Consider the following 27,460-nt stretch of genomic DNA (forward strand, 5'->3'; position numbering starts at 1 on the left):
CCTTATTTTGGATGAAAATCCAAAAGAAGATATTAACCTTAGGAACTAACTTCTTATTCCAAACTTTAGCCCAGATGGGAATTTCTTCCACCAGATCATTATGAATTGCCACAGATGAGGAAACAGAATATTTCCCATCCAGGGTTTCCCTCCATATCAATTTGTCATCTTTGTTGTCTCTAGGGATTTTAGTAGAGAGAGCTATCTGAAGGAACTTGAGCCCTGGGCATTGCTGGCTAAAATCAATCCAGTTCCCATTTCTCTAAAAATCTCTGACCAACTCACCAAACCTGCTTTTGAACTAGTCTTTCCAATCTTTAAGGATTGGGATTTCCTCCAGAGGTTTATCCAGAATCCATCGATCTTCCCAAAATCTTATTCTCCTCCCATCCCCAAGGTTCCAAGTTCTACTAGCAGCAGCCTAGCTTTTAGCAGATTGAACAGCATTCCATATAGCTGATCCTTCAACAATGAAAGAATTATCAAGGAATTCTTCCTTAGAGGGTTGCATGTAGAGATATTTGTTTTTCCAAATTGAGTTCCATTCTCTTTCCTCCCCTTTCAGTCTCCAAATTTGCTTGGTTAATAAAGCTTTATTCATAGAACCAATGCTCCTTAAGGTCAACCCACCTGAGGCCTTAGGGGAACAAATTTTATTCCAGGCAATAAGAGGTATTCTATTTTTGACTTCCACCCCTGACTAGAGGAACTTTTTTTGGATTCTTTCAATGGCTTCCACAAACTTTGAGGGAATTTTGAATAGGCTGAGAGCATAAACAGGAAGATTTTGAAGAGTGGCTTTGAGCAGAGTAATTTTGCCCGCTTGACTAAGGACAACCCCTTCCCAACCAGCAAGTTTCAAGTTAAGTCTGTCTATCAGCTTATTCCAAAAAGAATCCTCAGGCTTGAGACACAGAGGAAGCCCCAAATAAGTAGAGGGAAGCTCAGAATTATTGCAGCCAAGAATCCTTCCAATCCTTAGTTGTCTTTGGACCGGGGTATTGATGAAGAACAAAGAACTTTTATCCCAATTGATTTTTTGGCCAGAGGTAGATTCATAAGTGTTTAGAATATTCTTCATGTTCTTAGCTTCCAGAATGGTGGCTTCCCCCATGGTAATAGAGTCATCAACGAATTGTTCATGAGAGCAAACAACATTGGAGGAAGAAGGTTTCAAACCCTTAAGCTGTTATGTTGCTGACATTGATGACACTTCTTAACAAACGCAAAGGAATCTTTCCATGGTTTGACAATAATATCCCATTCAAAGCAACCTTTGAAATAAAGTTTTGCCCCCAAAATGCCCCCCGCAAGCACTTAAATGTGCCTCCTCAAGAGAAATTGGGATCTCTATTTTGTTGAGACAACAAAGAAACAAACCATTATAACCCCTCCTATAGAGGATGTTATAAAGAATAATGTATCTTGCCACTAATTTATGAATCCTAGCTCTAGCATTTTTACTTGTGGAATCTGGAAGTGTACCATCAGTCAAATATCTTGAGATATGTGAGTACCATTCATCAAATTTTATGGTATAGCAATAAGCCACATCACTAGGATTATCAACAATAGCCAGAGAAGAAAGGTTATGAATAACAAATTTAAGATCTACCACGGGGTCCTCTAAGGATATAAGGGAAGAAACACACGCCATTGCATCGACATGTCAATTATCTTTCTGAGTGACAGGCTCCATGGTATAGGAATCAAATTGTTGTAACAAGGATAAGGCCAAATCTCGATATTGTGATAATCTATCTTGTTTATCCTGATGAACTCTTGTAACTTTTCTAACGATTAATTGAGAGTCACCATAGATATGTATATGTTTGACATTCAACGCTAAAGCTGCTCTAACACCAGTTATAAGGGCTTCATACTCGACAATGTTATTGGTGCAAAGGAAGTTAAGATGGTAAGATAAGGGAACATGTTTTTTATTAGGAGGAAATAGAACAACACCTGCCCCTGAGCCTATACGACACCCAACGGCATCAAAATACAACTCCCAAGTTTGGTTAGTCTCAATAGGAAGAACAAACTCATCAAGAAAGGATTCTTGACTAGGTACCATGAGAGATGAAGGAGCATCGGCTAAATGATTAGTCAATGCTTGTCCTTTAATTGCTTTTTGAGAAATAAATTTAAGGTTAGATTTAGTCAACATCATAACCCATTTCGTAAAATATCCTGAAAGGTGTGTCTTAGAGAAAAGATGCTTCAAAGGATCAAATTTTATGATAACATGAATCTCAGCATTCAAAAGGTAGTGCCTCAACTTCTGAGTTGCAAAAACAAGAGCAAGGCATTGCCTTTCTATCGCAACATACCGGACTTCATAATCGAGAAAAGTGCAAATTATATAATAAACCGGTCATTCTTTACCATCACTATTACATTGTACTAACAAGGTTGCAAGAGCATGAGAAGAAGCAGTTGTATATAAAAGGAATGGTTTAGTGGGATCAGCAAGTTGCGAAATAGGAGGGTTGTCCAAATAAGATTTTAAATCTTCAAAGGCTTGGTGGAAATCCTCATTCCATTGAAAGATGATGTTTTTCTTAAGCGATTGAGTGAAAGGGAAAGTCTGATCCGCAAGTTGCGACACGAACCTACGAATAGCTTGTATCTTTCCCTGCAAGCTCCTCAATTGGGAAACATTTTTAGGAGGTGGCATGTTAACTATAGCATCTATCTTTTTTGTGGCCACCTCAATACTACGATGCAAGACTACGAACCCTAATAGTTTTCCACTATCCACACCGAAAACACACTTTCAGGGATTCAAGCACATGTATTTACAAATTCTTTCAAAGACTCGACGAAGGATCTTAACATGATCTAAACGAAGTATGGATTTTTCTAAGATGTGATCAACGTAGTCTTCTAAGATTTTATGCATGTAGTCATGGAAGATAAGAGTCATAGCACATTGGTAGGTAGCACCTGCATTTTTCAGTCCAAAAGGCATCATGACCAAACAAAACCTGGCCCAAGGGGTGGTGAAAGTAGTTTTAAATTGATCTTGAGGATTAATGAAAATTTGGTTATATCCTGAGAATCCGTCTGTAAAGGACAACAAGGCATGCCCAACAGTAGAATCCACTATCATGTCAATGTTAGGAAGTGAAAAATCATCCTTTAAGGAAGCCTTATTGAGATCTCAAAAATCGGTACACATCCTAATCTTGTTATCAGGTTTAGCCATAGCGACAATATTTGAAATCCAAGGAGAATAATCAATAGGGCAAATGAATCCTATGTCCAATAATTTCTTAATTTTAGTTTTAACAAGCAAATCTATCTTAGGATTCATTTTACTAATCTTTTGGTTCACAGGTTTAGCATCGGGAACCAGGACAATATTATGAGTGACAATCTTAGGATCAATGCGAGGCATATCAGAGTATATCCAAGCAAAAAATTCAAGGAACTCATGTAATAAGTCTGAATATTCCTTCGTTCCCTCATCAGTTAGGCATTTCCCTATCTTAATAACCTTGTCTTTATTGCAACAATCCATCTTTATGTCAATGGTGTCACTTATAAGGAGATTACTTTGTTGAGGAATATCCTTTAGTTGAGGGAACTCCTTAGTCATCGCATCATTATCTTTAACTAATTCGGCTCCTTCCCCAAAGTATGCTTCTACATTCAAACAGTAGGGAAACCCACGGTTATGATGGTAATGAGGAAGATTATCATAAGCTCCTAGGAAATCAGCTAAGGAATCATCAGTACAAAACAAATCCATAGCAAAGACATCAGAATCAGAATTAATGTACTCAGGATGCTTTAATGAAAGAGATTTGGAATCATAATTATATCTTACACAACATTTATCACATACTTATGCACAATGACATTTGGCACATAAAAATTTATACCTTTTACACTCATGCATGGGGAGAAATTTTGGATTATTTTTGTTGTGAATCATATTTGATTCCATGTTTATATAATTTCACTCACACATAATGATCGACGCATTGTCACATGTTGTCATAATTTTGGCCCTTTTTTGTCCTCAAATTGACTCAATCATGATACATGCATTTAATTTCACATGTTTTCATGGTTTAATGCATCATGGGGACCAACTAAATCACATCCTCTTGATTTCCCTAAGCTAACTCAATCACATTTCCACAATTTCATCCCTGTGCAATCTTACATAGATTTTTAAGGACGACTTAATCCTATCCCCATGATTCCATATCAACTCAAATTTATATGGATACATGGAGCCAACTCAATTACATCCTTGTGATTCCCTTTCGACATATGTTTACATGGATTTATGGGGTTGATTCAGTCACATCCTAATAATTCCATTTTAACATATACTTACATGGCTTCATATGGTCTACTTTTTCATGTCCTCATGATTTTATTCTAACATAATTTTACATGAATTCATGTGTGTATTTTTATGGGTGCCAACTTGGTCATATCATTATGATCACCTTATGTCAATATTTCATGTACACAACACTAAATTCAATTTACACTTTGTTGATTACAGGCTTATAAAATTGCAAAATTCTTAGGACTATTTAATATTGTTTTATAGGTTTTACTTAAATGAATTTTGTGTGCATGCTTGGTTTTGTTACTTTGCTATGTACCCAAATAAATCATGAGGCATCATCCTCACCATGAATCCTAGATTTATCTACTTCTGTCATTTATTGTATCCCTTCTTAGGAGGTCACACCAAAAAAATTTATCCCTTGGACTAGACTACACCTATGACCTATTCCTACCAATTCAAAATTATTTTATTTATTTTTTGAAATTGAAATTGAATACATTTGTTTAGATAATGCTAATATAAGCTATCATTATGAACTTTTTTATGTGTAGGTTCACACAAGGGGAAAAAATCTTATACAATAATTGTGATTATGTATGAGATTTCATAATGTATAACCTATAATAGTAGAATAGAGAAGCACCAAAAAATTTATGTCATCATGGGGGCTTCACTTAGTGAACCTGGGTTATAGCGCGTGCATTCATGGCATACAAAAGAATCCCCCTATTTTCAAAAAATATTTCCCTAAACTCCTTTTTTTTTACCCCCTCCCAAAACACAACCTAAATTAAAAGCCCCCCTATTTTCACCAAATATTGTATTTTTTCATAGCCGGAATTAAAAACCCCCCTATTTTCACCGATAGGAAATATATTGCACCCTCATTTTGGGTATATTAAACCCACCAATATGAATGCACGTTATATAATATTGCCTAGCTAGTGAAGCCCCCATGTATGTCGTAGAGGTGGTGACATTTTTTGGGGGAAATATCATTTTAATTTCAAATATTTTTCCCATTTGAATTTTAAAGTGAAGGAAAAATCTATGTGAGTACAAATATCATTAGTTCCGATATGTTCTAAAATCTTATTATCATTTACAAGTGAGGAATATATTTTTTGAAGCCTTGAACAAGGAATAAAGATGCATCTAAACACTAGAAAGCCTATGAGATTTTCTTGAGGGAAAGGGATGTTGATAATATTTTTTAAAGATCTGGATATTTGTTGTGACTCTTACAAGAAGATAACAATTCTAGTATTCTAACCTGAATATATGTTGAATTGAAAGAAAACTTAGCAAATTTTAAGAAAATGTCTTGCTATAATTTGAGTATCTTGAAATGTCTCATAAAAATATTGTTATCTTTAATGGCTTTAAGAAACAATTAGGCAATATTTTATGCAAGTACAATGAATCATTTAAGGATCTATGTTCAAAAATTTCATAAGCAATTGATTATGTCATAAAGGAATAGTTCATTAGAGGATTAACTATATAAATTCAAAGATAACTCATCCAACACACAGTTGCTACATAAAAGTAAACACTAGTTGCTATATTATGCTAGAAAATTCTTGATGAATCATCATATGACTTGAATCCTAAATTCAAAGAACATGATAAAATCTACTTAGGTCCATCTTGATTAGCACATGATAGGAAAGAATAAATGTGAGTGTTTTATTTTGTATTTCATTAAAACAAATAATTAGGGTTTACAATAGTAAAATGAGGATGGGGTGTGGTGAGGAACAATATAAAACTATGTTGATAAAAACTCATATTTTAGATCTGTTATATGCATCTCTTAAGTTGTTTTGTGCTTAAAACTTATATTTATATTCATATTTTAGTTTTTTTCTATTTTCCCCAAACACTTAAGGTCATTATCCATATTAAAACGAAAAGATAATATTCTTAATAGATGGTGGTATCACTCATCATTATAACAACTAAAAGTTATCCAACTAGCTAAATTGCTATGTGCATTCTTGAAACAATTTTTAATTATGATGGCCAATCTAACATTATTTCCTATGAAGGAACATATCATAGTGTTATAATTACTTCGGGTAATATCAATTGACCATGTATTATACATTCTCTCTTTTCTTGAGTGTTGTAAATGTGGTATGTAGTGATTACAAACCTTAGGTTCAATTGCTTATGATTACTCCCTTATTTAGCTCAAATTTCATTATGATTGTCAATAATTTATAAATTACAAGTATTGAAGGTAGGAAAATCTTAGATGGTCGAATCCCATCATATGGAAAAAATATTGAATAAAAGAAGTTTTGGAATTCTATTACATTTTCATTCGCTTCAGGTTCAACCTCATTTTCCTTTTTTTTCTTTATTAAATTTGCAATGTCTCCTTGATAAGTATCTTTAATAACAAAATAACTTAAAGGCTTATGCCCTCCAAGGTCCCATGACTATTCCAATGCCAGGTCATTCTGAGAAGCCATGTTCTTTATATTAATCCTTATTAGTACCCTTTATAGGAAAATAATGAAATCTAGAAAATCGTCAAGGCACTCAGATAGAAAGGTATCATATTCACCCTAGTAAAAATACTTATCTCTAATAATCATGGTTCTTAAGAAATAACTCTCAAAGATCATATGGAATCAGTCCCTATTTTATGAGCATTTTAAGTGTGCCTTTTGATTTCATTAGGTAGATTATATGGGCAATATCATTCCACAATTGGGTGTCTACTTTTATTCATGTTGTCTAGGTAGAGTATAATAATGCAAGAGTGTCCATGCTAAAAAAAATCCAAAATATTGCATGGTTTCATAGGCTTGACAAGGTACTATTAAAATTTTATGTAGAACAATCATAATATTTTTGGATCATTAATAGGTCTTCTTAAACATTACTCGAATTGGTCTAAATTTGTAGAGGTGGCCATTAATTCACTCAAATTCTTTATGAGTTTCACTCTACTTTTGGCACTATTGTATTTTTAGAAACCTTTTACTTTGAAACTATGTGATACATTCCACATGGGTATAGATGTAGCGTTGATGCAAGATGATTGGCCCTTAAAATTCACCAACATACTGATTTTAACCTAGTTATAACATTTAAAATAATGTTATCTATCCTCCATGCTATCTAATAACGATGTCGTTATCTATTGAGGCATAAGTTCTAGATACAAGCAAATTGTTATAGCTTAAAATATATATTTTGTAGCAAAATTTTCCTTCGTAAAACTTGATAAACAAAAATAGGTGTCAAAGATGCACTAATATGACTATGAGAATGCATATAATAAGAAGAAGTGGATTTTGGAAGCAAATTCCATCCCATTCCAACATAAAGAGGAAGGATCCATATTTTTTTTATTTTCATATTAGTTCTCAACTAAATAAATGTGATCCAAAATAAATCAAATACTAAACATATAGGTCAAGATATCATTCAAAACTTGGAACAAGATTGATATTCATGTCATAATTTTTCTATATGGTCCAAGTTGTTGCCTATCATGATCTCATATTTATTTACTCTCTAATTCAATGATCGTGCGTTAGTTACCAATAAAAATTTCCTTATCTAAAGGGACACTCAAAATTCTTGAAGACCTACACTTGTGTTAAGTAGGATTTATCCTAGGATGATCATAAGTGAGATAATAATGCATTTTCAATTGATTGTGGTGCATACTAAGCCATAAAGGGGAAACTCTCTATCCATAAGACTAATGTAGCTACTTATTTACCCTAATTAAGCTTGGATTGGTATTTCTATTCATTTTATTGTGATGTTTCCACACTTAAGTAGTAAGTAGGTCATCATGGTTATGTTGGATTGCTTGATCATATATGTGTATATGTATACATTACCTCAACCTTACAATATTGCTATACTTTCTTAACACTTCTTGGATCTGGTCTTCAAACTCCATGTTAATGCCCAATTCTATTGTCTTTGATCATTATCCATCCTTTGTTAGAAAGTTTTGGTGAGAGTTGTTTAAGTTGAAGGAAATTTTCATGACATTGAATTCAACTCATCATCCTCGAACTGATGGCCAAATAGAGATTGTCAACAAGTGTCATAAGACTTATTTATGTTGATTTATGTTGAAGAAAAAGGGATAGTGGGCCAAGTGGATACCTTTGTCCTAGCGATGGTACACTACCGCTTATTATAGGGCTTCTAAATTGGCTCATTATGAGACCCTTTATGGTACTATCATGCCCTCATAGTGTTCATATAGTTTATGTTCTTCTAAGGTTGTAACATTTAAGAACATTTTGGTCAAGCATGAAAACATCTCTCAACTACTTGTAGCCAATTTAACTTTGACCCATATTTGTATGAAGTAGTAGGTTGATCACATAGGACATAGCATACTCTTGACATTGATGATTGTGTCTTTTTATGTTTAGGTTTGAATACATGCTAGAATAGGCAAAAATAATTGTTTAGAACATAGGGACTTTCATCACAATTGTTGGAATAAATAAGTATAAAAATAATTTAAAGTTTGTTTAATACTATCATTCATTTGTATTCTAGGTTTTAATATTTTAACCCTCCCATTTTCATCATTTTTATAAAAGTATTTTATATTAAAAAAAAATATTTACATGTTTTTACCTATATCTTATATGAAAATAATGCATTTCTATTGTTATCGATGTTATACAATTGAGTGGTCCTTGCCCTACTATTATTAAGTGCAAGATAATGAATCCACTTTGAGGGGTAAAAAGTATGGGAACAAATTTGAATGGATATTTTTATTACACAAGAACAAGATTTCTCATTTAACCTCTATGATGAGTCAAATTTTTAAATAAATGATAAGACAATAAAAGAATTCCCAATCTCATAAACATTTAAAACATTTAACTTTATGAATATTTTTAATCTAAAATTGAAATTATCCTCTATGATGAATGATCTATTATTGTTACAATTTTTTATTTTCTTAATTAAAAATTAATTAAAAAAAAAAACAATTCATCTCCCATAATTGTTACCTGTCAACACGGTACACCGTGGGAACAAGGAACAACTGGATTAATGGGACCCACATGATCAAGCCACATAAGCGCTTCGAGTGTGTCGGTTAAGGCGGGCCCTCCAAAAGTAGTTAGCCTCTTAAAACATAATCTTATAATGGGTCAAAAGATGAAACTTGAAAGCACAATCTCTAAACATAAGATTAATGCGGTTGTTATATGACTGAGGTTGCTACACCAACATTCTTTTTATGGTATTCAACATTTCATAGTTATGGGATGGGATAAGATGTTTTTAACTTTGTACCAACTCAAATTAACTTATATGTTAGATCTATCAAGTGTTCAATTTCAAATTATTGGTTAGTCCATAGATATCATATATTAATTTAGGGACAGATCAAATAACAGTTTCAGATCAAAGACTTTAAGGGTTAGTTTATTTGGTAGAGTTGTAAGGTATTTATATTAATATTTTTCTTAATGTATGTGAGATCTTCTTGATCATAGCTATATGTGGAAGAATATCAAAACATGTAATGTTTCATCTTGTTAAGTGATGCTTTTAATATTTAAATTGACTTGCTTTCACATATGCATCATTATAAAAAATTTGTACACATGTATATTTTCTTGAAATTAATAAAGAACATTCATAGATTGAGTTGTTGATTTTGAGTTTGATATTAAGACTATGATAGTTTTATTAGCTGATTTATGATTGTTAAAAGTATAATTGATAGACAACAAATAATTCATTTTGTTGAAACATTTGCATTGAAAGAATTAATTATGAAATTATCCATGATATTTATTGATAATATGAAAAAATAAATTAATATAAATATTAAAAAGAGAATCCAAATCTACTGTTTTGTTTTTCATAACTTGATTTGCTTGCAAAATATGTTGTCAATACTCTTGCACCATATCCCACACCTTGATGTTCTATATTCTTTAGATAGTGAATATAATCATAAACTAAGTCAGCACTGCTCATACGGGCATTAAAGGAGAACATAAGTCCTAGCCCTTATGAAGAGAAGACCTAGTCCAATTAGGGCAAACACAAGAACTAACCGACGATGATGATATGCATGCCAACACAAGTAAATAGAGCTCCAAATAAACCAAACTTATCGCTTGAAGAACTATAGAGCTACCAAGTAAAGGAAGGAATTCGTTGCTAGTCATAGTCAAGCCTAAAAAAGTTCAAAGCTATCACCACTCTTTCAATACCAAGCTAAGAAATGAAAAGATAAAATGTTGATAGTGTAGTTAAAATTTATTTTCTATTATTTGACGTTTAAAATAGAGAGATCAAAAATATTTAAATAGGAGTGGATTGAAAGGGTGTGTCGTTTCCACATCAAAACGAGTAGAAATAGAATGACATTACATCGTAGTGTGTTTATCATATAAGAACATTCGAGTCAATCACACTAATACTCTAAAAGTTGAAATGCTAATAACTTATTTCTTATGTCAAACATTGATTAACCCTAAAGCTCTAAAAAGGGAAAGATATACTAGATTAAGATATCATAACTTTGATATCATATTAAATTTTATAATAAGAAAAAATCAAGTTCCACTGTAGTAGCCACAACACTACTCTATAACAAATGATAGGCTCAACAATATTTTTTTTCTCATTAATAAAAAAATAAAATAAATTGTAAAAGAATGAGTGAGTGACATAGAATAATAAAAATAAGGTTAGGTGAGCGCATTATTAAAAAAATGTGAAGGAGGAAGAAGGTGGAATATGAAGACACGCCACTCAACTCACCATTATTAGAAAAAAAGAATATATCTAAGAAAGATAAATCTAATAAGAAGGAATAAAAACCTAGACTAACAATATATGACCATGAACATTTCCTTTTGTTTCATGATTTGCTTAAGCTCTCATTATGTATTTATGCATTTAAATCCTCTAGGTTTGTGTTGGTGCAAAGTAATGCAAGTGCATTTGATAAAATTTCACTCATTCTAGTTCAAAACATAGTTATGTATTTTTTTATTTATCATTTCTTATCTATCCTTTTTTATTGAGTTATAGTTAGTGTGATCCTTCTTGAATTGTTTTATGTGTTTATTATGTTAATATTTTTCTTATGCCTTGTTTATTGTGATTGTCTAATTCACCTTTCACAAATCATTGTCTTTGCTACACTTACGGTCCACTTTTCAATCACACACACCACATTTCTTGGGTTCTTATTTAAGGAAAACTATGGACACCATCTTTCAAGACAAAAAATGCTTTTTCTCTTTTGGATATGATGCTTGTGTCTTTTATAGTTTATATTTTATTACTATCGTATTTTGATATTACTTTTACATGGTGCTACCATGATTACATCTTACGTTGTTATACTCATGTCATCATTATACAATTTGGTATGAGGCCACCTTACTTTTTCCCAAAATTTTCTCACAATGGGCACAAATATTGGGAGCATCTTGTACGCATACTTTATAGATGGTTATGTCAATATAATATCTAGCTCGCACACTTGTTTTTGTATTTACATGGGCACATCTTACATAACATATGGCTATCTAGTGTTTTGGCCCAGTCGGCTAAGACCTCTGCCTTTGCTCCTCCCATTCTATAGACTCGTTCTATTCTTGTTGAACCTGCTTCTCATGTTGTTTTGTCACAGAATCATTCTATTGTTTTTCCACAACAGCTTGTGCCCATGGTGGATAGTTTTGTTGCAAGGTTGTCCTCGCCCGATCCTTCTGTTGTGGATCCTTGTAACAACATTCCCTAGACTTTTGTTTGTCGTAGGTGGAAGGGGAAGTGTCCCCCTCTCCCCCAAACCCCTCTTTGTCAAGGTCTAGGAGCTTCTCCCCCTCCTTCAGATGGGTTTGGGGTCTTTGGATTGAAAGGTTGTTCTTTTCACCTGCTTGATTGTGCCATTTAGGCTTGTCTTTGTTTTTTATCCTTGTAATTGAGATTAATAGGTTGTTAATGTGCTATTACTAGGTATTGTTTGGCTTTACACCCTTTGGGTTGTTGTATTTGGGGTCAGCTCCTTGTTTTGTTGCTTTTAATATCAAAAACATATTATGTGGCTATCTCACAATGATATCACACACCAAACTATACGTTGATTAGACTTCATGATGATATCACACAACATTTATCATAATGCTCATGCATAATAACATTTGGCACATATAAACTTTATAGCTCTTATGCACTCAATTTTAGGGCATAGCACTGTATATATCTTTTTAGTTTTAATTTTATATGATTTCATGTTTGAATCCATCATGGGGGGCAACTACATTGCATCCTCTTGATTTCCTCATACATCATGATTTAATTCTATCTCAACTTTAGATGGATTCAAGGAGCTAGAACTAGATTGCATCCCAACAATTCCATCCCTAGTCAACCTTACGTAAATTTATTAATGTTAGAGTATTCGGGTATTTACTTGGTTAATTAAACATTCTTTGTTTAATTTTTTAAGTTCCCTTTATCTCTTTTACACTTAAGCTAACTTTAGGTGCATATAATTAATTGTTTTAATTAATTATTATGTGCAAACCTAGGTTTTCCCTTTTTAGGGTTTCTTGACCTATTAAAGGTTGAGTTCTTTCTTTTCATTGTAAGAATCACATTACATATTTTTGTGAATATTGAGCTCTCTCTTTTTGAGCATATTCTCTGTGTTTTGCATGTTCTTCAGATTTTGCTTCATTGCTTCTCCTTGTAACAAGTTATTCGGCTTGCAGAAGATCTTCAGGCTCCTGTGGTGTTGTATTTTCTCAACTCCTATATGGTATCAGAGCAGTGGATCTGCAGCTGCCTCTTCTTGTTTTGAGATTTTTGGCTTTGGAAGCAGATCTGGGGTTTCAGGAATTTTTTTGTGTACTTAGGGTTTGAGCTTTTTTTCTGAGCACTTTGGGCCTAAACGAACCTCACCATCGTGCTCAGAAGGCCCGAAAACCCCTATGGTCATATAAAATTTGACCTATTTTGGTTCCTGAGCCTCTGGGAGCAATTTTTTTCTCAGATCCAGGCCATACGGCGCTGGCACGCAGATCGAGAAAAAATTCAAAAAAATAAAAAATTTGCCTTTTTACGGCATGCAGGCCGAAATTTTCTTTTAAAAAAAAATCTTTGAAAAAAAGGGCAAATAGTTTATTATTTAAAATTTTTTGGTAAAACAAAAATTTTGGGGTTCCTACGATACGCAGGGTATCGTGGGACCCCTGTAGCTGTCAGTACGGCTCCTGCCGCTGCCTTTCCTTGGAACCCGTGCCTCCTTTTACCATCACTTCCGATGGCCACTGCTGTCCTCACTCCGGCCCCCGCCGGCCACCTCTCGCCGCCGGCCTGTCTCTGCCGACCTGTCTCCGTCGGCCACAGCGTCTGCCCACGCGCCGCCGCCGACCAAGCTCTCGCCGCCAGCCGAGCTCCGGCCCCCGCCAGCAAGTCCCTGCTCCCGCTCCGGCAAAGATCTTCGGCCCCCGCTGGCGAGCCACCTCTGTCGGGCTGCGCCACCTCCGCACGGCCATTGCGCCACTCCGCCCCAGCAACACCTTCGCCCGGCCCGCGCCACCTCCACCCAGAGCACAACCAGTCCCTCCTCTCTAGTCTTTTTGAGAGGGGGTTGGTTTTTTGGGCCTAGATCGTGCATCCGGAGTCGGATTTTGGCGTACAAATAGGCGTTGGAAAGGTGATTCCGAGCTGGACCTCGTGGTGGTAAATTTTTTACCTGGATCTACTGGTTGACTGTGTTTTTTACTAGTCAAAGTTGGGCTTCATTTTTGCAGTTCTGGGGTTTTAGAATGGGCAAACGGACTCCGTTTTTTGAAAACGAATAGGTGTTGGAAAGTTGGTTCCGAGGTCGACCTCATGGTGTTGGTATTTTTTTCCAATTTTTCTGTTTGACTGTGTTTTTTTTACAGTCAAAGTGAGGTCTCTTTTTTGCACTCGGGGAGACGTAGAATGAGCATCCGACCTCCGTTTTTTGAAAACTTTATATTTTCAGAAAGCGTGTTCCTTGTACTTTCCAAAAATATGAGTTTTTTTTCCAGATTCTGCTCCATGCATATTTTATTCAATTTTTTTCTTTTCAGCACTCTAGTGGATATCGTGGTTGTTTCAGGTCCTAGGATCTCTTTTCTGAGTAGGGTGTCTTTGTTTTGATTCTCGTTTCTATTTCCAGTCTTCTTATCATTGTAGCTTGTAATTATGCAAATGCACTAAGATAAAGTGCCATCATGCATTGTTTACTTGGAATCTTGCATATCTTGTGTCTTGTTGTACATGCATTGTTGATCAAGTGCCATGAGGGGGTTGATGTTTGCCTTTGTTTGCCATCTTCCTTTGTCAAGTGAGTGTTCCTTCCACGACATTTGCCTCATGATGATGTGTCTCAGCACCTTTGATGTTCTTGGTTCTTCGTCATGCAGTTGTTTTTGGCTGTCTTTTTCAGTGTTCCTGTCCCTCTCCCACTTCCGCATTATGGGGAGGTTTATCCTGTTGGTTCTAATGCTTCCATGGTTCGATTGATCAGCTCTTCAAGCTTTGGTTTCTCATGCCATCTGTATCTTCGATTTCAGTTGTTTTGCCTTGTTTGCCTCCTGATTTGAGTAGTGTCATTTGAGGGCACTCATGCAGATTACAGTCTTCTCTACCTGGTCATGTTCTAGTTCAGTGGATGCTCTTCAGATCAGCAGTTATTCTTCGATAGAGTTTGCAGGGTCTTCATGCTTCAGTGATATTCTTTTCCATCTCTTTTTGGAGTAGAGTTTTGTTCCCATGTGGTTTTCTCTATTTCTCCAGTTCATAGAGATTTCATTGTATTTGGGTACCTGATCAGGCCTTGTTGCCGGGACCCATCTTTCATGCTTTTAGTAGTTGTTCTAGGTTTTAGCTTCTCCCTAAGTCTAGCTTAAGGGGGGGTGTTAGAGTATTCGAGTATTTACTTGATTAATTAAACATTCTTTGTTTAATTATTTAAGTTCTCTTTATCTCTTTTACACTTAAGCTAACTTTAGGTGCATATAATTAATTGTTTTAATTAGTTATTATGTGCAAACCTAGGTTTTCCCTTTTTAGGGTTTCTTGACCTATTAAAGGTTGAGTTCTTTCTTTTCATTGTAAGAATCACATTACATATTTTTGTGAATATTGAGCTCTCTCTTTTTGAGCATATTCTCTGTGTTTTGTATGTTCTTCAGATTTTGCTTCATTGCTTCTCCTTGTAACAGGTTATTCGGCTTGCAGAAGATCTTCAGGCTCCTGTGGTGTTGTATTTTCTCAACTCCTATAATTAATACCAACTTAGTCTCATCCCTAAGAATCCATATCAACTCAATTTTAGATGGCTACATGGTGGCCAACTCAGTTATATCCTTGTGATTCCTTTTAGCATAGGTTTACATGGCTTCATGGGAAAACTAGATAAAATACCCATTATTCCTTTAAAACTTAGGTTTGCAGGGCTTCATAGGGGCTAATTCAGTCATATCCTAATGATTACATTTTTAACTTATAATTGCATGGCTTCATATGTTCTACTTCTTCATGTTCACATGATTTTATTCTAACATAGTGTTTGCGTGAATTCATGTGTGATCTTGGTTGTTTCAACAATTACTTGTTACGATGAATAAACTTTTGTTTGTGATTAATTCTAAGTGGGACGACACCTATTGCATAGATATGTGAGCTACCTAGAAGATTGTCATACACTAGTGTCACAAGCATTGCATGTAAAATGGTGATGAGATTTATGGGCCCTAAATTTGTAGGAATAATAATGTAACCAAGGGATTCCTATATGCATTTTTTAAAGCCTAAAATGATTACCAAATATTTGGGTAGATTATAGTAGTTAACTTGGATCACACATATAAAAATTTATACTTAAAATATTTGGTCAATTTATTATCCAATAATATATGTTTGATTATAACAAATCAATACCTAACCATAATATATAATGGCCTTTATTCCAAGTAATCACATTTCAAGGTGAACACTAATATAGCATGCACAAAGAATATTTATACTCTATCATCTAGAGTATTAACTATAGTATTGACACTAATTCCATAAGATAAATAGTGGGCAAAATAATTTGTGCATTAGGATATCCTAATTATTTTCTCATGTGATTCTAATGAACATGTACCAAATCCCAAAGAGATATTTTGGCGGTGGTATTACTAAATTGAGCATGCATATTATAACCTAGGTTTGTATGTTTTGTTGTAGAAGTGATTCAATGGTATAGATAATGCATGCAATCTAGGAACAAATTTAGGATTAGTGTGAGATGTAGAAAATGAACAAGAATAAGCCATTTGTGGAATCATTGTGAAATGAAGGAGGGATATCAGCATAAGAATAAGCAATGTCATCTACAAGTAATGGAGAATTACCTTCATCATGACATATTATTCCTACTTATAGAAGGTGAAGGTTCATCGCAAATATGCTTCATGGTATTATGTATCACAAGTCAAATCATGTGAAAGAAAGGTGCTCAAAGGTAACTTAGAGGTCACAAAATAATCACATTCCTAAAATTATCTATTGAATAATTATGTATCATCTGAGAATCATGGATAAATGAAGTAAGAAAAATATGATTATCAAATCCATAAACAAATAAAAGAAATACATGCAATGATATAAACTTTTCATGGATAGTGTATTCATATTTAATGTGATAAAATTTCATAAGTTAATCAAGTAATAATGGATCAATGAAAAATTTGAAATCAAAGATGGTAGCTTGGATAGAAGTGAAAGATGAATGACAATGAGATTCCATGATTCAATAATAGAGATCAGTCCAATTCAAAGTTGTAGGGTAGAATTATGTAATTAAGTCTCAAAAACCATTATAGATATAGGAAAATGGTATACAAAAGAATTATTACTTATTACATACTAGAAAGTAAGTTCAAGGTTAGATCTGAAATAGGGATAAATTATAAAATATAAGTTTGGTGAAGGGTAGGTTGAATAGTTAAAATTTAGGATATATAAATAATTACACCAAACCTAGAATAAAAATGCATTTCAATAAAGTACAAGAATGAAAAGGAGGATCGCATCTAGAAATAAGATATAAAAATCATAAAGTGGAGAGATCTACAAATCCAAATAGATATGAGAAGCTTTTGGGTGCAACTTGGACATGTAAAAATGGATGGGTTTACCAAAAAATTATGGAGTGATAATATTTTACCTAAACTAATCTAGGCTAATTGAGTTAGATGCTTACAACCAATATTAATTAGCTTACATCAATAAACGATAAATGCTAGCATGGATAATTTGAAATTAAATGCTATTGTAGGAAATTGAATTTCCTATCTTTATGCTTCAAGATGAATTACTTTGATGTGTATCTAGAGTATTTTTCCTTTAAGACTATAACAAGATATTCAATTTTTGTTTGCCACCTCAAATTTTATGCAAGATCTATATTTTCTAGGTTGATTTTGTGGATTTAGATCACCTCATTAGGCATAGGTCTATATCTTGATGGTCGTATTTGATCTTGCCACATTGTACTATGCTTCTTAATTCATTATACTATAGGAAATAGCAAAATTTAAGAATTATTTTATATGTCTACTAAATCACTAAGGGCATGCCAAAAAATAGATTAGATTTTTGTTTGTGCCAATGATTAATGGTAATAATCGTCAAATGCACATATGCACTAAGGTGATGTGTTGTAGAACTAGGTTCTTTTTAGGTGCTCTAGATAAAATGTCCCTAGAACACTTCGTGCCAAATGCGAATGATATTCAGTGTTATTCAATGCCAAAATGACTATGATTGATTCTCTTTAAGTACAAGTACGTAGCAATAATCATACAAATCTATGCATAGTTGGCAATAGTTAGGAAAGGAATGTGTAACACTCAACCAAATTTAGATTTGAATTGTGGAATTTCAATGGTCAAATGCATGGGGGCATGATCACTCTCCTATCTACAATATTGACTTTAGAGAGAATATCTAGGAATAAGTGCATGTATAAGGTCAATTTAAAGAATGCATGAATATGTGAGTAATTATGAAAAAGATATCGATGAAAAGATGTAGAAATAAAAATAAATTGATGAATAACAATATGAAGATATAACCTAATTTTATACAAGTATATGTTATTTATCAATATATTAATATATTAATTCATTTTCTCAAATTAAACCCAAAAAATAAATAAAAATTATTAATTTTAGAATTATAATATTATTTATAAGCTAAAAAACTTCAAACTGAACTTTTAAATCTTCTATTTAAAAAAAAACATAAAAACTAGGGAAAGAGCACTAGTAGTCATTATATTTCCAATAACCATTCACTCCTTGTGCACTCAACCCCCCGATTACTAACTTTAAAGAAACCAAAAAAATGATAACTATAAGCCCATTAATAAATTTCACATGTTCCAATTACCACTCATTTTTTAGTTTTTTGGACCATAATTGGCCAATTTGTGTACAACTAGTAGGCCATTTGCACATAAGTATTGACAATTTTAAGTGCACGATTATTGGGACATCTCTAAGTAGGTAACGAGCGACACTTTCAAATATGTAATTTTTGAGCCTTGTGTACATAACATATCTCACGACATGTGTTGTTACTGTCCATAAGCCAAAACAATAGCTATAAGCAGTCAAGTCACATAAGGAGACAACAACAAAAAATTCATTGAAATCTGATGTACCGTTTAAGATGTGTAAGTGCACAAAATTAGTTATAACAACTATTGGTAAGCTTCCCCTAATTATAATCAAAGAAACTTGAATCACATGACTTGTTTAGCCCAACCTTAAAAATCATCAAATCCATAACTTTTACTTACTTTAACAACTAATTGTTTAACTAGGGCGCTGACCCTTCACATAGTCAAAGACTATCAAATTTAAATAGACCAAGCAGGGGTGCAAACCCCAAAAGAACAAAGTCGAACAGACCAAACCAACAACAACCCAACCCAACCCAACCCAACCCAACTCTAGAGTGGGAAGAAAAGCCCAAAACTTGACAATGGAAGATTGGGAATGGGAGTTAAATTTTCCCTTCCACCTATGACAAATAACCGTCCAACAACACTATCATTAGAACTTTCAAAGAAAAATCAGACAGAAAAGACCCCACAAAATCACTGCAAGACTGCTGCAGAGCAACAGCAGGGTCATAGCAACTTGAACATTAATGAAGACTGAAAACGAAGTATTAAGCATCAATTATATGGTCCAGGAACCGTCAAATCTTGAACTACTACCTGACAGTTTTACTGACCAGAAAGACTTAGACGTTTCATCTTTAGCCTCCTTCCACCCAAATGAAACCAGACAACGCAATTTCTTCACCCAACTTTATACTTCCTCATAACTTAATAATTTTAACTTGATTGCAAACTTTGTTTGGGTTGTGAAGATAAATCTCCGGGATTACGTAAGAAATTATTTCAGCCTTTATCTTTTTATGGTCGTCATTTGATTCTTAGATTTATTCTTTTCTGACTGAACAGCTCATGTGAACGGAGATTATAATAGTATACATTAAGTCTTATCTTCACGGATCGTGCCAGATATTTTTTATGAACAGATACGTCAGATTCTATTAAATAAGAATGATTATCTAGGAAGAAATTTTTAATAACGATTTAAAAATAATTTTAAAATGGTCTGAAATATGGAAAAGCAAATTGTTAAGATCGGACAAAAGCAATTGTCAATTTATTTGACTTGCTACACGATGACTTTATCGTGGTCTCGACGTCTCTAAATTCAGCAAGAATCCTCCTCCAAACTTTTTGACACTTGCTCCTCAACAGATCTGTTTTAGCTTTTCTGTTGAATCCAATGTCTTCTGTAGAAATCTTAGGAGAGAAAGTTGCAGGTGTGGGATTGAGCGATGGTGATGACCCATATCGTGGGAATATAAATGGAGAGTCTGAGAAGAATACAGTGTGGAGACATGGAGCTCCCCCTTCTTACACTCAAGTCAACACCCTCTTTGAAAGAACCAGAACCAAGGTGTCTTAGATCAGCAAATCTTTTCTTTTTATGGTGTTCAAGTTTTCTTATTAATGGGATAGGATAAGATGTTTTTAACGTTGACCCAATTCAAAACAACTTCTATGTTAGATCTATCAAGTATCCTTTTCAGATCTTTTTGATCTCTTGTTGAAAAGTTTATTGTGCTCTGTTTATACCCTGTTAGGACTCTGATAATGGGATTGGTAACATTAGCACTATAAGAACTGAAATCAATTGATGTTTAAGCAGAGGTATTCAGAAATTCAGAGTTTTGTTTTAATACCCAAAAGGCTGGTTTTGAAGATCTTCATGTATATGTTTATCAAGGTTTTGAAGAATTGTGCAGGTATGGCCCAAAGGTTCCCTGGAAGAAACTGTGCAGAACCTGGTGAAAACATGGGAGATGGAGCTTTCGCATAAGACTCAACTTCAGGACTTCAAAACAATTGATCCCCACAATTTCTCACTCAGTGTAAACGGTAATACCCCATGACTTTTGTCCTACAAACTTGCTGTTACATATAAATCAATAGAACTCTGATGTTTAGTAATGATTATGGTGAGATGATATTAGTTGGGTTTGTTTTTCAGGTAGGCCTGGTCTATCAGGAAAGGAGACACTAGAAGTGGGTAGCTACAATGTGTTAATGCAAACTTCTTTACCAGAGGAGCTTCAGTACTACAAGACATCCAGGGAAACATTTGAGTCCTCTCATGAAATATTTCGGACTGCATTTCCAGGAGGATTTGCATGGGAAGTTGTGGAGGTTTACACAGGGCCTCCTGTTGTGAACTTCAAATTCAGGCATTGGGGTGTCATGGAGGGCCCCTTCAAAGGCTATGCTCCCACTGGAGAAACAGTCCAATTCACCGGAATAGCCATTGCTAAGGTTGTACTGATCTAATCAATTCACATGTGTTTGGAAAATTGGGTTTTTTTGGATTGGTTTTGTTCAGGTAAGTTTTATGGTAAGTATTAATGTATAAGAGTGTGGTTATTACAGGTGGATGAGAAGGTGAGAATGAAGGAGGTTGAAGTATATTATGACCCTGCAGAACTGTGTGGAGGATTGCTTAGAGGGCAGTTTGACCAAAATTATGGGGAGTATAAGACTGGGATAGAGGGCTGCCCCTTCTTTGCTTAGTTTGTACCATTTTTAGGGCAAAATACGTGGCCGGCTTTGTCAGATACTACTGGCTGCCCCTTCTTGGCTTAATTTATTTTCAGGTGCTTTTGTTGCTATTAAGTTGACGTTTGGCAGGTTGGCAATGGCGTGATCAGATATGTCACTGTGAAGAAATAAATAAAGTTGTTTTTGGTTTTAGTTAATCATAGTTTTGAATTTTTGTAAGTTTATTGTCAATGAAGATTACAAGTGTTAGGTCTGTATTGGGCACAATTATAACTAGTATAATTGAAGTTGAGTTTGTTATTTGGAACAAATAAATATTGATGAGAAAATAATTTGTAAGTAAAGAGTCTTCGTTGATCAATTGGTTGATTTTGAGTTTGATATTAAGATTCTCTTAGTTTGATTATTTGATTTATGAATGTTAAACATATAGTTAATAGAAAACAAATACATGATAAGAACAAAAAACAACTCAATTAATCTATTTTATTGTAAAATTTGTGTTTGAGTTAATAATAGAATTATCCATGATAATTATTGATCATGATCAAAATAAATTGTAAACATACTATAGTAAAAATGTCACCAATAGTACAAGTTCTTGTATCGATAATATCTATCTAGAAGGTGATAGAGTTACATTGAAGACTCATTCTTCTTTAACCTTGATTTTTCCATGAATTTTAATTACTGAATATACATGTAGGCTCAATGAAGTATCTTTCTTTCCTATTTTTTATTTTATTATGATCATTTTATTTTATGATTGGTACTTTTCATATAAAAAATAGTGTAAATTGTTTAGGCACTTATAATTACTATTGCAAAATCGCAAGCTCAATGCTTAAGTTGGTTTATGCATTCCGATTTTGTCAATGAGCTTTACGAGATTTCATTCTAGATTTCTTCTCTATGGTTGTTTCTTTTATACAATCATAAAGTGTACTTCTTTGATCAATAAGTTCCATGATGATTTTTGTAACAATCACATGTTTGTTCTTTCTAAAATATAAAGTTCTTCATAGAATAATGCAGTTTTTAATTCTTAATTAAATACATTATGATTACTCTTAAGAAATGCATGAAGAATTCAAACATATTATGATATTCATTTACATCAATTTGAACATACATTCAATCAATAAATATTATATTTGAAAAGATGCATTAATAAAAAATTCATTGCACAAGGTACATATTACAAGCTTCATAATGTTCGTAATGAACAAATTTTACATATCATTAAGAATTTAGATGATATCTCTAAGTTACCAAGTCTTTGGCATTAATCAACAACTTTTCCTCCAACAATAGACCAACGATCCTCCTCACATCCTCTATAAGGAAGCGGCCCTACAACTCACAAGGGTGGAAAATTAAGAAAATCATGAAGAACATGTGCCATCTAGGATCTAGTGCTATGTGTACATATAGGCAATGCCATATGACTCTAGGTACCCTCTAGCTAAGTATAATTTGCATTTGACTAATTTGTAAATAAATAGACACTATGAACTAATAATGCAAGTAGTTCTTTTACATTACTTTGGTCAATTTTTTTAATAAAAATTATTACATATTCCTATTATGGAATATGTAATTATGGGTTATATCACCTGCATTCATGGCATACTAAAGAATACCCCTATTTTCAAAAAATATTGCCCTAAACTCCTTTTTTTTCACCCGCTCCCAATACACAACCTAAATTAAAAGCCCCCTATTTGCACAAAATATTGCATTTTTTCATAGCCCAAATAAAAAACCCCCCTATTTTCACCGATGGGCAATATATTGCACCCTCATTTTTGGGATATTAAACCCCCCAATATGAACGCACGTGATATGATATTGCTTATTTAATGAAACCCCCATGACTATGACTAAGGTATGAAGTAAATGAACACTTATATTGTTGTAATTGACTGGAAAACACACAAAAATTATAGGTTTGCTCTGAAATTCTTGTGATTACCCATGTTTATTACTCTTATTGGGCGCCTTTTAAGGCTTCTTATTTGAAGCTTTAGAAACATCTCCATGAATTTTTTTGGGCCTTGTCCAATGACCACAAGGATTTACATTGTGTAGCCTAGGAGTTTTGTTACCTTTTGCAAGAATTTGGTGGCTTAACCTTCTCTCTACCCAACACAAAGGTTTGACTCTTTGTGTCAAAAAGGTCATCTATGCCTTTTTTGGAAATGGTGCATGAAAGATTCTTCTTTGGCATTGTATTAATTCTACCTTTTTTATCAACCACCCTACCTAGAATGGGATTGGTTTTCAAACCCTTCTTTTGATGAAAGCAATCATGCATACTGAGGGTACTTGTGTTGCCATAGTATTTGGTGTGCTTGAGAAATTGTTAAGCCTTGGTTTCACTAGATTGGCTCTTGTTTTAGGGAACAGTTTTCCTTCAACCAACACAACCTTTGGTGGTCTCCCCTCATTCAGTATCAAAAAGGGCATTCACACTTATCAAGATTTATTTTCCAAAACTACCATGAGTCTCTTCTGATGGGATGAGTTGAATTCTCAATTCATCTCTCTTTGCAAGATTGAGAGATATTTGATGTCATCACGATATCTCTCCCTATAGAAATTCTACACAAAATTGGGGTCCACTCATCCAAACCTCGTGGAAGGATTGCCAATGGACTCCTGATACCACTTTTTTATAACTACAAGCCACATTTGATGTATTATTGACTTTTACCCCATCTTCATATGGTTTAAAGTTTATATTTGAGATGGCATTTTTAGACACTAATCTTGATCTTGCAATACAAATTTCACAATATCTAATAAATTATTTTTAATCCCAAGCTCTCCACGTTTCTTGGTGTGTAATTTTCCAATGCTTAATTGTGGGGTCTCAACTCAAGAATATAGGTATTGAGGCCCAAAAATTGCTCATTCTATGGGCAAACGGAGTCATTCAAACATATATTCTAGTTTTGTTGAAAAGAACAATAAATATGGAGTTGGATTTATGGGTATATATGCACCAAGATGTGGTACCAAAAGGGGGTGATAAGATGCCACTTTAAAAAAAAAAAATAGCAAAGTTTGAACTTTGATAACAAATTAAACATAGTTACACTCCAAATTTGAAGATGCAACAAGAACAAGAGTCAAAGTGCTCTGAGTTTGCTTTCTAAACTATGAATTTATTTTTAAATGGTGGAGATCAAGGGTTTCTAAAAGGGGGCCACCAAAAGTGGTCCTATTTTTATGCAGAAAATATAACATAGCATCTATTGTAGCCCCCCTAAAATGTTAACTTTTTTTAAGAATTTTTAAAATCGTTTTATTGAGAAATTAGTAACACCTTGTAGTTTATGCCAAATATTTCAACTAATTTTTTAATGAGTATATGATTTTTTACTAATTTTCAAAGTGGACACATCCTAAAAAACATAAATTTGAGTGGGCTCCTCTCTAAAATCATTGAAAACTAATTAAAAAAAAAATCAATGTTTGTATGGAGTCTAGTTTCTAAAAATGTAATTTGTTTCAAAATTTGATGAACGTGTAAAAAAATATACCTAAAATAGCACATGTTGGTTTTTGACCAAAAACAAACACACTAGCTAAAGAAATGAAAGATGAAAGCCTTAACAAAATTAGAGTGTGAAACAAATTACATGGTTGGATAGTTAATAGAGAGCTTAACACCACTACGATATTTTTTAATTTGCATTGAAACACGTGCAAACCTGATGGATACTACGACCAAAAATATGAGAAATTTTTTAATCTTCTAATAAAAACATGTATCAAGCTTGAAATGGTCATCCAATCCAAAGGGTTGGTGTACTCTAATGAAAAAAAATTGGCAAGCGTCAAATATGACACTCACCCTCTTTGGTGTTCACCAAATTCAAAAGGAGCACTTTTCACATTTAGCAAGTTGCACCAAATTTGAAAATAAACTTTTTGCATTTGACGAGCACCAATTGTTCTACATTAGAAAGTATAGGAGATGTTGTGAATGGGAAAATGTTATGATTTGTACACAAGTTATACCCAATCCTTGAAGAAGAATATATACATGAAATATAACATTAATGGGAAAATGCTCTAATTTGGACACAAGTTATACCCAATCTTTTGATAAAAACACGTCTCGGGCCTAAAATGGTCGTTCAACCCAAAGGGTTGGTGTATTCCAATACAAACAATTTGGTGACTGCCAAATATGGAACTCACCCTATTTGGTGCTCACAAAAATTCAAAAAGAGCACTTTTTACATTTGATGGGCACCAAATTTTTTAAATGCACTTTTTCATTTGGTGAGCACCAAATGTTCTGCATTGGAAAACTATAGGAGATGTTGTGAATGGGAAAATTTTTAGTTTGGGCACAAGTTATACCCAATCTTCTAATAAAAACACGTATCGGGCCTAAAATGGTCATCCATCGCAAAGGGTTGTTGTATTCCAATGCAAACAATTTGATGAGCGCCAAATATGACACTCGCCCTATTTGGTGCTCGCCAAATTCAAAAAGAGAACTTTTCACATTTGGCAAGTGTCAAGTTTGACACTCGCCAAATTTGAAAGTGCACTTTTTCATTTGACGAGCACCAAATGTTCTGCAATGGAAATCTATAGGAGATGTTGTGAATGGGAAAATGTTCCAATTTGGACACAAGCTATATCCAATCCATGCAGAAGAATATATACATGAAATATAACATTTAAGTATAAGTCACATTTCAATATGTCTTTTTCCTTTCTTATACTACTTTAAGTAATATTTCATGTATATATTAGCAAGATATTTAAGAGTGGTTTCAACACTACAGAAGTTATAATGTAGATTATAGGTTTTAGAGAATCATATAAATTTTTAGACAGTCAAATTTCAGTAACCAATATGCTCTTATTAGCATTCTTTATCTCTCTATCTCACTCGCTTTATCTTCCCCAAAATCTAGACCTATCTTTCTCTCCCTCTCTTTTTTGTCTCACGTCTCTCTCACCTCTCTCTCCCCTCTCTAATTATATCCCACCCTCTACCTTTCATTTCCTCCTTACTCCCATTTCTATCACCGACTCCCTCCCTTTCTCTTCTTCTCTCTCCCTCTCTTATTGTTTCTCTCCCCTTCCTCTCTATTCTCTTGATCACTACCTATCTCTTACACCCTCTCTTTCCCCATATATAGGTCTCTCCCTCTCTCCCTCTTTACCTCACTACCTTTCCCTATCTATCTCATTACCCACCTCTCTCTCCCCCTCTAGATCTCACCTATCTATTTAACCACTCTCTAGTTCTCTCCCTCCCCCTTACCCCTATCCATTTATGTGTTGATCAGGTTGAAAGCACTAGAATACTAAGAGGGGGAAATCAATATTCTCACAGATTAAAGAAAACTTTCCACCAACTATAACTGTTCACAAAAATATCAAACAAACTTGACTGAAATAAAGCAGTTAATGTAGAATAAACATGAACATAACCACAAGATGAACACTAGATTTTATACGTGGAAAGCCCAAATGGGAAAAACCATGGAGAGTGTTAATACTCAAGAGAATATAACTAGTTATTATAGACACCTATGTCATAACCCTCTTTCTCAAAACTTGCTACTATTATAATTATTGCTATTATATTTCATATCATTTTGTGATCATTGTTAGAAATATTTTATTTATTATGATTGAAATTATTTTTAAAAAGGAATTAAATAGTGCACACACACACACACACACACACACACACACACACACACACACACACACACACACACACACACGCACGCACGCACGCACGCACGCACTTGAAAATTATAAATTTAATTTGACAAATTATTCTTTTATTCAAAATACCAATTGAGCACATGGTGTAGGAGGAAATAAGAAGCTTCTAGAAGTAGATTTCAAATTCCACTTTCTTGCATGTAACCTTCACTTTGTCAATAATTAATTTTGCATGGATCAAATTTTAG

At 33.8% G+C, this 27,460-nt stretch overlaps 1 protein-coding gene across 1 annotated transcript; it reads left to right on the forward strand.

Moving 5' to 3' along the window:
- Positions 1-20,083: 20,083 nt before the first annotated feature.
- Positions 20,084-21,700, forward strand: LOC131056052 (pathogen-related protein). The gene is made up of 4 exons (XM_057990361.2): positions 20,084-20,367; positions 20,717-20,849; positions 20,962-21,260; positions 21,375-21,700. The coding sequence occupies exons 1-4, from the start codon at positions 20,194-20,196 to the stop codon at positions 21,513-21,515; spliced, it is 747 nt and encodes a 248-aa protein (XP_057846344.1). The 5' UTR covers positions 20,084-20,193; the 3' UTR covers positions 21,516-21,700.
- The last annotated feature ends 5,760 nt before the right edge of the window (positions 21,701-27,460 follow it).

Source organism: Cryptomeria japonica, chromosome 2 (assembly GCF_030272615.1).
Source record: "Cryptomeria japonica chromosome 2, Sugi_1.0, whole genome shotgun sequence".
NCBI lineage: Eukaryota > Viridiplantae > Streptophyta > Pinopsida > Cupressales > Cupressaceae > Cryptomeria > Cryptomeria japonica.

What these genes read in the sequence shown, in the direction of transcription:
- LOC131056052 (XM_057990361.2), top strand. Translation starts at nt 20,194, where the DNA reads ATGTCTTCTGTAGAAATCTTAGGAGAGAAAGTTGCAGGTGTGGGATTG. An exon ending in TTGAAAGAACCAGAACCAAG is followed by an intron (nt 20,368 to 20,716) that starts GTGTCTTAGATC and finishes AGAATTGTGCAG; the next exon opens with GTATGGCCCAAAGGTTCCCT. An exon ending in TTTCTCACTCAGTGTAAACG is followed by an intron (nt 20,850 to 20,961) that starts GTAATACCCCAT and finishes TTTGTTTTTCAG; the next exon opens with GTAGGCCTGGTCTATCAGGA.